Here is an 11874-nt window from a genome sequence, read left to right as displayed (position 1 = left end):
CCCACTCCTGTACACCCCGTTCCCATATCCATGTATCCCCCATTCCCCCATTCCCCGTTCCCATATCCCTGTATCTCCCGTTCCCTGTATCCCCCGTTCCCATATCCCTGTATCCCCCATTCCCGCATCCCCCGTTCCCATATCCCTGTATCCCCCATTCCTGCAACCCCCGTTCCCTGTATCCGCCGTTCCCATATCCCTGTATCCCCCATTCCGGTACCCGCCATTCCCATATCCCTCTATCCCCCATTCTGGTACCCGCCACTCCCATATCCCTCTATCCCCCATTCCGGTACCCCCCGTTCCCATATCCCTGTATCCCCCATTCCCCGTTCCCATATCCCCGTATCTCCCGTTCCCTGTATCCGCCGTTCCCATATCCCTGTATTCCCCATTCCGGTACCCGCCATTCCCATATCCCTGTATCCCCCATTCCTGCATCCCCATTCCCTGTACCCGCCATTCCCATATCCCTCTATCCCCCATTCCGGTACCCGCCACTCCCATATCCCTCTATCCCCCATTCCTGTATCCCCCGTTCCCTGTATCCGCCACTCCCATATCCCTCTATCCCCCATTCCGGTACCCCCCGTTCCCATATCCCGGTCCCACCCCCGCACATGTCCCGCCCCGCCCCTCACGCACGCGCAGAGTTCTTTCCCTTCCCGGCCGCGTGTGCGGCCGCGGATCCTCCGGGACCCCCCGGCCATGAGCGCGCCGGGGCCGCCGGGCCGCGGGATGCAGTTCGCCGAGACCCAGCTGCGGCGGCACGGCTGGCGCCGAGGTGGGGCCTGCGCTCCCCGGGCTGTCCCGCCGTCCCCTGACCCTCCCTGAGCGCCCCGGGCTCCCCGCGAGCGCTGGGACCTCCCGGGCGCGGCACCGCTCAGACCCCCGACCCAGCATCCTCGCAGCCCCGGCACCCCCCGACCCAGCACCCTCCACCCCGGCACCCCCCGGGCCCGGCACCCCCCGACACAGCACCCCCCAGATCTGGCACCCCTCAGGCTCTGGCACCCCCCATGCCCGGCTCGCCCCGCCAGGCCCCAGCCCCCTGCAGCTCCAGCTGTCCCCAGGCCCGTGCTGCCCCCCAGGCCCCGGCTCCCCCCAGGCCCGTGCTGCCCCCCAGGCCCGTGCTGCCCCCCAGGCCCCGGCTCCCCCCAGGCCCTGGCTCCCCCCAGGCCCCAGCACCCCCCAGGCCCCGGCACCCCCCGGCCCCAGCACCCCCCAGATCCCAGCCCCCTGCAGCCCCAGCTGTCCCCAGGCCCCAGCACCCCCCAGGCCCGTGCTGCCCCCCAGGCCCGTGCTGCCCCCCAGGCCCTGGCTCCCCCCAGGCCCCGGCACCCCCCAGGCCCCGGCACCCCCCCAAGCCCCAGCACCCCCCAGGCCCCGGCACCCCCCGGCCCCAGCACCCTCCAGATCCCAGCCCCCTGCAGCCCCAGCTGTCCCCAGGCCCCAGCACCCCCCAGGCCCGTGCTGCCCCCCAGGCCCCGGCACCCCCCAGACTCCAGCCCCCTGCAGCTCCAGCTGTCCCCAGGCCCGTGCTGCCCCCCAGGCCCGTGCTGCCCCCCAGGCCCGTGCTGCCCCCCAGGCCCCGGCACCCTCCAGATCCCAGCCCCCTGCAGCCCCAGCTGCCCCCCAGGCCCCAGCACCCCCCAGGCCGCAGCCCCTCGCCCCGCAGTTCCGCAGCCCGCGGTCCCGCCAGCCCGGGACAGCCCTGCCCGACAGCATTTGTGATGGGTGGCTTTGTCGGCAGGGCAGGGGCTGGGCAAGCGGCAGGACGGCATCGCCGAGGCCATCCGGGTGAAGGTGAAGTGTGACACGGCGGGGGTGAGTGCAGGCCCCTGCCCGGCCCGGGCCCCTCGCCCGCCGGCGGCCGCGGCCACTCCGGCGGCTCCTCTGCATCCCACAGGTGGGACACGACGCGGCCGAGCCCTTCACCTTCCACTGGTGGGACCACGTCTTCAACAAGGCAGCTGCCAACATCGCTGTGGAGGCCAGGCAGGTGGGAGCGCTGGGGGACTGGAGAGGCACCCTGCTCGGGCAGGGATGGGGTGGGAGGCAGGGGAGGGTGTTGGGGTCCCTCTGGCTGTTCTTGTACTGCCACTGTGTGTCCCCGCAGCCCCTCTCGGCGAGCAGAGAGCAGTGACAGAGAAGTACTGCCAGATGTGTGAACCCCTTGGGCAGATCATTCCCAAGCCCTTTGTGTCTCCCCTGCAGGATGGCATCTCCGTGAAGGCACTTTCTGAGCAGGGAGGCAGGATCAGCAATAAGAAGCCACGCAAGGCCAGCAGCACCAGGGACCTGCTCTATGGCCGCTTCGTGAAGGTAACCACCCTGGGGATGTGGCTTGGGCAGCAGCTGGTGGTGACTGCAAAGGCTGTGGAGAACTCTGCACCCACCTCCCAGCACAGCCCCCAGCCCACTGCTGCTGTACCCCCAGGGCCCCCTTTTCCCTGTCCCCCTTTCTCACAGCCCCTCTGTCTCCCTGTGCAGGCGGCCACACTCACAGCCTGCGGCGAGGAGTCCGTGACGCTGCCCACCAGCTCTGAGAGCAGCGAGGAGGAGGAGAAGCTGGACCTCTCTTCGGCCAGGAGGCAAGGCTGAGCCCCATCCCCATGATGTGGAGGGATGAGGACTATCAGGGGGAGCCCTGTGCTGGACTGTGCCCCTGCCACAGTGATGCTGGGGGTGACATGTCCTCTGTGTCCCACAGGCTGACGGATGAGGAGCTGGTGCAGGCGTGTGGGGGCCGCACGGCACACAAGTGAGTGGCTGGGGGGGCTCCAGGGCTGGGCTGGGGGGCACATTCCCTGCCAGGGAGGTACCAGACCCCACTGCCTGTGGTTATTACAGGGGTGCCCGTCATGGCCTGACCATGAGCGCCAAGCTGGCACGCCTGGAGGAGCAGGAACGAGCCTTCCTGGCTACATACCAGCACAAAGAGAGGCAGCAGGAGCCCCTGGAGAGCAGCCCCCTGGCAGAGAGCCAGGCCAAGAAGAAGAAGAAAAAGAAACAGTCCAAGGACAGAACCAACCCTGAGGTGCCACAAAGCCAGGAGCCCAATGGAGAAGAGGGGGAGGTATCAGGAAAAGAAGAGAAGGTTGTGAAGAAGAAAAAGAACCAGCAGTCAGGCAGAGAAGAACAGCTGACAGGAGAGGAAGAGAAGGTCCTGAGGAAGAAGAAGGTCACAGAGCCATGTGGAAAAGAGGAGGTAGCAGGAGAGGAGGGAAAAGTCAGGAAGAGGCGGAAGAAGCCAGACCCAAGCACAGAACAGGAGGTGGCAGGAGAGGAGGGGAAGGCTGCAAAGAGGAAGAAGAAGAAGAAAAAGCAGCAGCAGGAGGAGGACAAAGAAGAGCTTCCTGAGACAGACATACCTCTGGAAGACACAAGTGGGCCAGACCTCAGACACAGCCCCAGAAAGAAGAGAAAAAAGAAGAAAAGGAAGAGGGAGCCAGAGTGAGCAAGTGCCATAGTTGCTGTGTTGTGCAGCTGCCAGTTCCACCTGGCTGTGAAGGTCCTGATCCTGGTGCTTGTGGGTGTCCAGGGGCGCTCCAGGCTCATCCTGGATGGAGCCCAGCACTGTCGCCCAGCTGCCTGGGGGTGCTGGGCTGGGCTGGGTTGGTCTGGACCTGCATCAAGCTTTATTTCATCCCCTAAGCCTTCCTTGGTCAGGGGTGACACCAGTTCTCCCCATGCCCTGGGGCAAGGACCCATTTGCTGTGGGCTCATTGCAGAGAAACACAAAAGGACAGACCCTGCAGAGTATTGAAGTATTTTTTTCAAGGGCACAAATAAATCTTTTATTGCAGTGAGACTACCCTAAGAGTGAGTGGTCCTGTGAGTGGCAGAGCCCAGGATCCCAGATCACTTGGTTTAGGCAACAACCCCAAACAGAGCCCCCCCCCAGCAGTCCCTCATTGCTTTGGTTTGATCCTGCTGGGTTGGGCTGGAGCCCACGAGGTGCTGAGCACTCTCCTAGCAGAGGCATGGGCAGAATTTGGCCTTGATGTGCAGTGCTGAAGCCAAGCCCAGCCCTTCTGACCCCAGCCCTATGTGAGCTGCAAGACACAGTCTGTGCCAGGGTAGGCTGGCAGGTTTAGACCGTATTTCTCCTGGAGCGCAGGGGGCACAAACCTGCCCCCAAGGAAGTGGTACCGCCCAGCAAAATGCATTGCTGCCTTCTTGGGCGCCGTGAGCGAGATGAGCATGTCGGGCTGGAGACCATCTGCCTTCCCCTTCTCCACGTCCCAGCCTGCAACGAGCCCCATGGCCAGGCTGGAGCCGGGACCACCCCGGCTGGGCACCCTCCTGCAGTCGGTGTGGCCATTACTCACCCGAGGGGATGTCGATGCTGGCGATGGGCACTGTGATGTGCTCGAGGGTGCTGAGGATGCTGCCGAAGGGCTCCCGCACTGCTCCCTTGAAGCTGAACCCGAAAATCGCATCCACCACCACACCATAGACCTCGTCGATGAACGCAGGCTGTGGCAAGGATGGCAGCAGGTGAAGGGGAGCCCTGGGCACTGCTCTCCCTGCTCCCAAGCCAGCGGCTGTTCCTCACCTCAGTCGGGAACTCTGGAAGGAAGGGGATGTCCATCTTCTCGCATTGGGTGGTCAGACCTTCAAAGAGGGGCTTGCTGGGGCGCTTGGGGTAATACACGGTTGGCTGGTAGCCCTACAAGAGCACAGGGGACCTGAACTAATCCTGCTCTTGCAGCAGCATCAGCCAGAGGAACAGGACCCCAAAGCCCGTGGGTACAGGGACACATGGGGAGTGGCAGCCTCATGGGGAGTGGGCAGCTCACGTGCATGAGACTCACAAACATCTTCAGGTGCCGAGCGCAGACCAGCCCATCGCCGCCGTTGTTCCCTGGCCCACAGACCACCAGCACAGCAGGATGGCTCGTGGTGAAGGAGCTGGGTGGGTAGGCCTGGCAGGGGGCAGGAGGTACAGAGTTATGATCGGGAAGTGAGGCCACACCATAGGACCAGAACCTTCCCAGGACCCCAACCTTGACACTGGCACAGCGCTGCCCATGGGACTGGGAGCCCTCCTAGGACCCTTCCCAGGATCCCCACCTGCCTCCCTGGTGCCCACCTTGGCAGTGGCACAGCTCAGTACACCATGCTGGGACCCCCCCAGAACCCCTACACTGGCAATGACGGTGGTGCAGCTCAGCCCAGTGCTTGGACTGCTCTCGGCCCAGGACCTTCACCTGCCTCCTGGGCAGCCAACTTGGCAGTGGTGCAGCTCAGCCCATTGTGTCAGGACCCCCACCTTGCTGATGGCAGTGGCACAGCTCAGCCCATGGTGTCAGGACCCCCACCTTGCTGATGGCAGTGGCACAGCTCAGCCCATGGTGTCAGGACCCCCACCTTGCTGATGGCAGTGGCACAGCTCAGCCCATTGTGTCAGGACCCCCACCTTGCTGATGGCAGTGGCACAGCTCAGCCCATGGTGTCAGGACCCCCACCTTGCTGATGGCAGTGGCACAGCTCAGCCTATGGTGTCAGGACCCCCACCTTGCTGATGGCAGTGGCACAGCTCAGCCTGTGGTGTCAGGACCCCCACCTTGCTGATGGCAGTGGCACAGCTCAGCCCGTGGTGTCAGGATCCCCCAGGGACCCCACTCTGGCACTGGCACAGCCCTGCCCACAGGAGGCTGCCCTTCCTCGTGGGAGCCTTCCCAGGATCCCCACCTGCCAACCCCGGTGCCCACCTTGGCAATGGCAGTGGTACAGCTCAGTACACAGTGCTGGGACCCCCAGGACCCCCACCTTGGCGATGGCGGTGGCACAGCTCAGCCCCGCCAGCTCCATCAGCTGGTCCACGCTGAACTTGTATTCCGTGAAGAGCTCCTGGTCGATGGCCTGGGCCTCCTCCTGCCTGCAGGGAGAAGGATGGCACCCCTGGGGACCGCGAAACCCAGCCAGACACAGGCTCTGCAGGGCTGGGGCCAGTCCAGGAGTGCTGTGATCCCCCCGTGGAGGACACACACAGGGTCCCGCTCCCCCCGGTACATCCGCCCCCCAGCCTCACGTCCTGCCCGGCCGTCTCTGCTGCCTCGTGTCCTGCCCGCTCCCAGCAGACCCCCCAAGCCCACTGTGCCCTCCATCCCCCCGCCCGCCCCCTCGGCCCTACCCCAGGAAGCGGAGCCCCGTCGGGGCGGACCCCGCGCTGGGGCCGTGCATGGCGCGGCGGGGGAGGCACCGCTCCCGGTCCCGGTCCCAGCCCCAGCCCCGGCTCCGGCACCGCCCGCCCGCCCGCGCTGCTGCCACGAGCAGCCCGAGCCCCAGCAGTGCCCGCGGACTCGGCATGCGGCGGGCAGGGCCCGGTACGGCTCGGCACGGCTCGCTACGGCTCGAACGGAGCAGGCGCGGGGCCTCCCCCGGGCGGAGCGACCGGCACCGAACGCCGGGGCGGAGCCCGTGCGGAGCCGCTCGTTCATCCTTTGCCGGGACGCCGCCGGACATCCAGTGCGCTCGTCCCTCGACAGTGCCCCCGGGACCTCGCGGGGCATCCAACCCCGTCCAGGACCCCGCGGGCCATCCAGTCCCTTCATCCCCTGCCAGTCCTCCCGGTACCCCGCGGTCCACCCAGCGCCCTCCTCCCCTGCCAGTCCCCCTGGAACCCCGCGGTCCATCCAGCCCCGTCCAGGACCCCGCGGTCCATCCAGCCCCCTTGTGCCCCGCCAGTGACCCCGGGACCCCGCGGTCCATCCAGCGCCCTCCTCCCCTGCCAGTCCTCCTGAGACCCCGCAGTCCATCCAACCCCGTCCAGGACCCCTCGGTCCCTCCAGTCCCTTCCTCCCCCGCCCCCGGGCCCTGGCATGGAAAGGATGGCAGAAACAGAGCAGAGTCAAAACCGTGTTGGCTCAGTGGGCCTCCCTCTCCAGCTTGGGCTTGCCCAGCCCCCTGAGAAATGGCATTTCCCCTGTGCCCTCCCAGTCACACGAGGCTGCAGACAAGGGACAGCGTCCTGGTCCCTCTACGGGGTTCTCGGAGGGGCCAGCAGCTGGTGGTGGCGGCAGTGGGGTCATCGTCAGGGCTGCAAGATCATGGAGGCATCCCGGGTTGTGGGGGTGTCCAGCAGGATGCAAAATGGAATTATGGAATCACAGACTGCTTTGGGTGGGAATGGACTTTAAATCCCACTTCATCCCACCCTCCTGTCATGAGCAGGGACATCTTCCATTAGACCAGGTTGCTCTAAGCTGTGTCCAGCCTGGCCTTCAACACTTGCATGGATGGGGCAGCCGCAGCTGCTCTGAGCAACCTGTGCCAGATCCTCACCACTCTCACAGCTTAGAATTTCTTCCCAGTATCCCATCTAACCCTGCCCTTTCAGTCGGAAGCCGTTCCCCCATATCCTGTCAATCCAGGCCCTTGTCCAAAGTCCCTCTCTAGCTCTCTTGAAGCCTATTTAGGCACTGGAAGGCAGTAATGGGCAGAAGATTCATAATGCGGTGCTGGAAACCACCCTCAGATCTGCTGCCCCGTTTATAAGACAGGGTTTGATGTTGGCTACAAGGCATAAAAACCCCCAGACTCTGTGATTCTTTGCTTGGTGACATGTCCATTGCAAGGATCAGGTGTGTCCCAAGCCCTGCTGGGGATCTCCACCCCTGAACCCTCCCCTCAGAGGACACCCTGGAGCCCAAACCTCCCATGTGCTCCCTTGCCTGCTCCTCAGGGGCATCACCTACCGCTCCAGAGGCCCTGGCTGGAGGGTTTGGTGGTCCTGATGCCCTGTGGAACACAGAATGAGACCCACAGCCCTGGGCTCACCAGGGAATTGATGCTCAGGTTGTGTTCCGTACTTACGTGGCCGGGGGCCTGTGTGGGGCGCTGGGGCCGAACACAGTGGGTGGGTCCCGTTACTGGCAGAGTAGTGAAGCTCATGTGGAAGTGATGAAGAGCATCTGCATGACAAACTCCCCCCTATCACATCATGACCAAGCCTTCCCCAGGTTCCATTCGGAAGTACCCCAAACTCACTCGCCAAAATTATGTATCTTGAAAAATCCCTGGATTTTCACCATTAACCAAGAGCAGTCCCTGGATAGATGCCCTCATTGTTCTACATCTACTGCAGGGGTATTTGGGTGCCAGGGGCTGTACTGAGGTGACTCCCCCTCGCTCACCCACCTGTTAGCCTGGGGCTGACTCAAACACCCTGGAACTGTGCTGAGACCATCCTCATCCTCCCTAGAGGTGCCCAGAACACCATGTGGGCTGTGGGGCTCCAGTGCAAGGCCATCAGTCAGGGCCACTCCTCTGCCTCCGGGAGGAAGGACAAACAGGCAAGAGCACAGTATCAGACTGTACTGAAGCCCCAGCTCTGGCAGGAATCCCCTGGATTGCTCAATCCTGCATTTAGTTCTCACCCTCTCACCTGAATGCCTGGGACGTGCTCCTGGCACATACAGCTGGTCCCCAGCCTGGGCTTTCCCCCTGAAGGATCTGGAGTGAAGGAAGGAAGGTTTGTTTTCTGAGTGGTGCTGGGAATTCATCCCACAGGAAGGAGGGAGAGGACAGCAGCTTTCCTACTCACACCTCGCTCCCCCGGAGCCGTGTCCCAATGGCCTGGGGCAGTGTGGAGCAAAACCGAAGCTGGCTGAGCTCCTGCTGGGATGGAGGGACAGGGACAGCCAGGGTTCACGTGTGGCCCTCTGCCCACCAAATGTGGGCACATCTTGCCACCAACCCCTACTGGGGTTCCCAGTCCCCAGCCCTCCAGTGTGTCCCATGCCCTGGGTGATGCTCACCGAAGCTGAGGTGGGTACCCAGCCCCTTTGGTGGGAGAGGCGGGCACTGAGGCAGAGCTGGTGCTGGATGGCATCCGTGAGCTTGTGCACAACCCGCTTGCAGGCACCTCTGGGGGTGTCCTGTGGTGGACAGAGCCCACATGGATGATCTGTCTGCCCCAAAGGGCTGGGGCTGGCACCTGTGATGCACGGGAGAGTCCAGCCCCAGAGGTTCCACAGTGTGCCTTACCTGGCACTGAGAAAGCAAAGTCAGGGCCTCCTGGTAGTGCCTGATGGCTTTCTGGGGGTCTCCCAGGTGGAAGCAGGCTGTGCCCAGCCCCTCACACACTTGCCACTGCCCCTGCATGTCCCCTGGGAAGCAAAGGGCAGTTGAGGTTATGGGCAAGTAGCATTGCCTGGCTTGAGTCCACCCAGCACCTGGATGCTGCAGACCTGCCCAGGGCAGAGTTTGCTTGTGCCTCCCCTTACCTGAGTCCCGGAAAGCTTGCAGGGCATGCAGGTAGTTCTCTGCGGCAGCCTCGTGGTTCCTGAGCTGGCTGCAGGCATATGCCAGGTTCCCAAAGCACTGCCCCTGTGCCCTCCGGTTCCCCAGAGCACCTGGAATTGGGAACACAGGGCTCCATCCCAAGCTGGTACATCTGGCAAAGCCAAGAGCCAGAGATGGTGGTGTGACTTACCATGCAGTGTGGCTGCACGGTGGTGCCAGCCCAGCGCTGTGCCAAAGCTGCCCAGGGCATTGTGGGCAGCACCCAGGTTCTGCAGCAGTGCAGCCTCTCGGTGCCAGTCCCTCTCCAGTTCCCCTCCACAGAGCCCAAGTGCCTGCTCAAAGCTCTCAGCAGCCAGGGAGAAGATGTGGAGCTGGGAGTAGCCAAGGCCGATGTCGTTGTAGAGTTTCCCTGGGAGCAGAGAGGAAAAGTGGGTGCAGGAGCTGCTCCCCAGGACCCTGGAGAGCAAAGGGTGCAGCGCAGCGTTACCTCGCAGGGCCGGGTCGGGGATGTTCTCACAGAGTGAGCGGCACTGGGCGAGGACCCCCGCGATCTCCGCCGCCTGGAACCGCCGGCTCTGCAGCATGGAGCCACTGGCCCTGCTCAGAGCCACCGCCGCCGCCCCGGGGCTCTCCGCTGCCACGAAGGACTGTGCTGCATCCAGGAAGCAGCGTGCAGCTCGTGCCAGCTCCCCCATCCCCAGGTAGCAGCAGCCCATCTGCATGTGGGTCCCTGCTTGGCTGCCAGCCTCTGATGTGCCACTGTGGCCAGTGGCTTTGTCAAAACACTCCAGAGCCTTAGAAAAGTCCTGGAGCCCTTCCTGAGCTGCCCCAGCATTGAAATAAAGCTCCTCCAGGTGCTCCCTGCTCTCATTGTCTGAGAGCTGGGATTGAAGGAGGAACTCAAGGGCCTTTTTGGGCTTCCCAGTTTCCACATAGGCAGCCCCCAGGTTGAAGGCACAAGCCCTGTGGAGCCGGGGGCTCACCATGTCCCTGGAGAGAAGCAGGGCCTTCCTGAAGCACCCCACTGCCTCCTGCCCAGTCCCCAGTGCCAGAGCCTGGCATCCGGCTCGTGTGAGCCCCTTGATCGCAGCCGCCCGCCCCGCTGCCTCATCACCTCCCTCCCGGGCACCTTCCCTGGCCTCCGCCTTCTCCTTCTTTTTCTTCTGGCTCTTCTTGCAGCTGGCAAGGGCAATGGGGGCTGTGGAGGCTGCAGGGGCTGCAGGGCTGGTGGTGGTCGGGAGGACAGGGTCAACAGGAGCAGTGGGCTGCACTCCCAGGTCAGCAGCCTCCTCTGAAGCCATGGGCAGGGGCAGTGACCTGCCTGCAAGAGAGGCAGACGCTTGGGCAGCTGAGTTGGCATGATTCTGCCAGGGATCACTTCAAATGAGCACTGTTATTTTATATTATTTAAGAAAAATTGAGGAAGTCTTGTAGTTTCTTTGCTGCTAAAATTTCAAGGAGGAAAAAGGCCTTTCCACGGAGGACCCTGCAAACCTTGGTGGCCACTAAAGATGAGAGAGGTCACTGGAGGAGGAGGGGAGGTGCTGCAGCCCAGGGTGGGAAGTTCCCGGGGCACCTTTTAGGGAGGCAGAATAACTGGTTGCACACACTTACTGTTTGCTCTTCAGGTGCGAAGGGTGCTGAGGGTGGGGAGGGGAGGGGCAGGGCATCCCCACCACTGCAGCCTCGTCTCTCTGAAGGGGAGGATGGAGGGTGTCCAAGGGGCCTCTCCACCTGGGCTTCCTGGAAAGTCACCTCAAGCAGGTTCTGAGCGGCAGGAGCGCAGCAGGAGCTGGCACAGGCTGGGACAAAGCGAGGCCTGCTCATGGGGAAACACATCCCACAATGGCTCCGCTGGCTCTGGTTTCATCCCTGTCACCAGCGTGGTGTGCAGTGCCATGGCAACTCCGTGCAGCAGCACCGGTGTGAGTGTGAGACCTGTGATGGACGGATGGCACAACCAGGCGGCACAACTGTGCAATGGATGGCACAGATGTGTGACGGTGTCATGGTTTAAGTCCAGATGGAAATTAAGTACCACACAGCCACTCACTCAGTCCCTCTCTTTTCCCCCCAACCCATGGAATGGAGAGGAGAATCAAACATGAAACTTGTAGGTTGAGATAAGAACAGTTTAATAATTGAAAACAACGTAAAATACAATAATGATAATAAAAAGGGAAAGAAAAAACCCCAAGTGATGCACAATACAATTGCTCACCATCTGCTGACTGATGCCAGACCCCCTTCTGAAACCCAGATCAGCCCCTCCTGGGTAACCCCCCCGGTTCACATACTGGGCATGACGGTCTGTGGTGTGGAATATCCCTTTGGCCAGTTTCAGTCACCTGTAGGGGCTGTGCTCCCTCCCAGTATCTTTCCTGAACCTTCTCACTGGCAGATCATGAGGCACAAAAAACAAAAGGTCCTTGACTTAAGGCAAACACAACTTAGCAAAAACAAAACCATCAGTGTTATCAGCATTATTCTCATTCTGAATCCAAAGCACAGCACTGAACCAGCTGCTGCAAAGATTTCAGCTCCGTCCCAGCCGAAACCAGGACAGATGGATCGTACAACTGCACGATGGAGGGCACAGCTGTGTGTTGGGCGGCACCA

At 62.5% G+C, this 11874-nt stretch overlaps 3 protein-coding genes across 3 annotated transcripts; 1 reads left to right on the top strand and 2 right to left on the bottom strand.

The window, feature by feature from the left end:
* Window positions 1–646: 646 nt before the first annotated feature.
* Window positions 647–3817, top strand: LOC139683998 (G patch domain-containing protein 4). Its single transcript, XM_071579588.1, has 7 exons — window positions 647–784; window positions 1754–1827; window positions 1910–2002; window positions 2218–2325; window positions 2494–2594; window positions 2714–2764; window positions 2854–3817. Exons 1-7 carry the CDS (start codon window positions 709–711, stop codon window positions 3458–3460), a joined length of 1110 nt encoding a protein of 369 aa, XP_071435689.1. The 5' UTR covers window positions 647–708; the 3' UTR covers window positions 3461–3817.
* NAXE (NAD(P)HX epimerase) lies at window positions 3771–6374 on the bottom strand. Its single transcript, XM_071579595.1, has 6 exons — window positions 6143–6374; window positions 5779–5887; window positions 4821–4931; window positions 4562–4675; window positions 4335–4482; window positions 3771–4252 (listed from the first exon to the last, which is right to left on the bottom strand). The coding sequence occupies exons 1-6, from the start codon at window positions 6316–6318 to the stop codon at window positions 4050–4052; spliced, it is 861 nt and encodes a 286-aa protein (XP_071435696.1). The 5' UTR covers window positions 6319–6374; the 3' UTR covers window positions 3771–4049.
* A 501-nt stretch (window positions 6375–6875) lies between these two features.
* Window positions 6876–10556, bottom strand: TTC24 (tetratricopeptide repeat domain 24). The gene is made up of 11 exons (XM_071579354.1): window positions 10493–10556; window positions 9743–10432; window positions 9446–9664; window positions 9237–9365; window positions 8998–9119; window positions 8775–8888; window positions 8555–8625; window positions 8396–8463; window positions 7825–7922; window positions 7707–7749; window positions 6876–7048 (listed from the first exon to the last, which is right to left on the bottom strand). Exons 1-11 carry the CDS (start codon window positions 10554–10556, stop codon window positions 6876–6878), a joined length of 1791 nt encoding a protein of 596 aa, XP_071435455.1.
* Between the last annotated feature and the right edge of the window lie 1318 nt (window positions 10557–11874).

The sequence above is a fragment of the Pithys albifrons genome, chromosome 30, assembly GCF_047495875.1.
Source record: "Pithys albifrons albifrons isolate INPA30051 chromosome 30, PitAlb_v1, whole genome shotgun sequence".
Taxonomy (NCBI): domain Eukaryota; kingdom Metazoa; phylum Chordata; class Aves; order Passeriformes; family Thamnophilidae; genus Pithys; species Pithys albifrons.
The sequence above is the reverse complement of the archived record's forward strand: the minus strand, read 5'-3'. Positions and strand labels throughout refer to the sequence as shown.

Bases quoted from the DNA above. Each gene is read 5' to 3' on its own strand.
- LOC139683998 (XM_071579588.1), top strand. From the start codon at position 709: ATGAGCGCGCCGGGGCCGCCGGGCCGCGGGATGCAGTTCGCCGAGACC. The intron at 1,828-1,909 runs GTGAGTGCAGGC...TGCATCCCACAG, and splicing joins TGAAGTGTGACACGGCGGGG to GTGGGACACGACGCGGCCGA. The intron at 2,326-2,493 runs GTAACCACCCTG...CTCCCTGTGCAG, and splicing joins TCTATGGCCGCTTCGTGAAG to GCGGCCACACTCACAGCCTG.
- NAXE (XM_071579595.1), bottom strand. From the start codon at position 6,318: ATGCCGAGTCCGCGGGCACTGCTGGGGCTCGGGCTGCTCGTGGCAGCA. The intron at 4,676-4,820 runs GTGAGTCTCATG...GTGCTCTTGTAG, and splicing joins CTCGGCACCTGAAGATGTTT to GGCTACCAGCCAACCGTGTA. The intron at 4,253-4,334 runs GTGAGTAATGGC...GGCTCGTTGCAG, and splicing joins CAGCATCGACATCCCCTCGG to GCTGGGACGTGGAGAAGGGG.
- TTC24 (XM_071579354.1), bottom strand. From the start codon at position 10,556: ATGGCTTCAGAGGAGGCTGCTGACCTGGGAGTGCAGCCCACTGCTCCT. The intron at 10,433-10,492 runs CGACCACCACCA...CCCTTGCCAGCT, and splicing joins TCCTGTTGACCCTGTCCTCC to GCAAGAAGAGCCAGAAGAAA. The intron at 8,626-8,774 runs GCTTCGGTGAGC...CCATCCCAGCAG, and splicing joins GGGGCTGGGTACCCACCTCA to GAGCTCAGCCAGCTTCGGTT.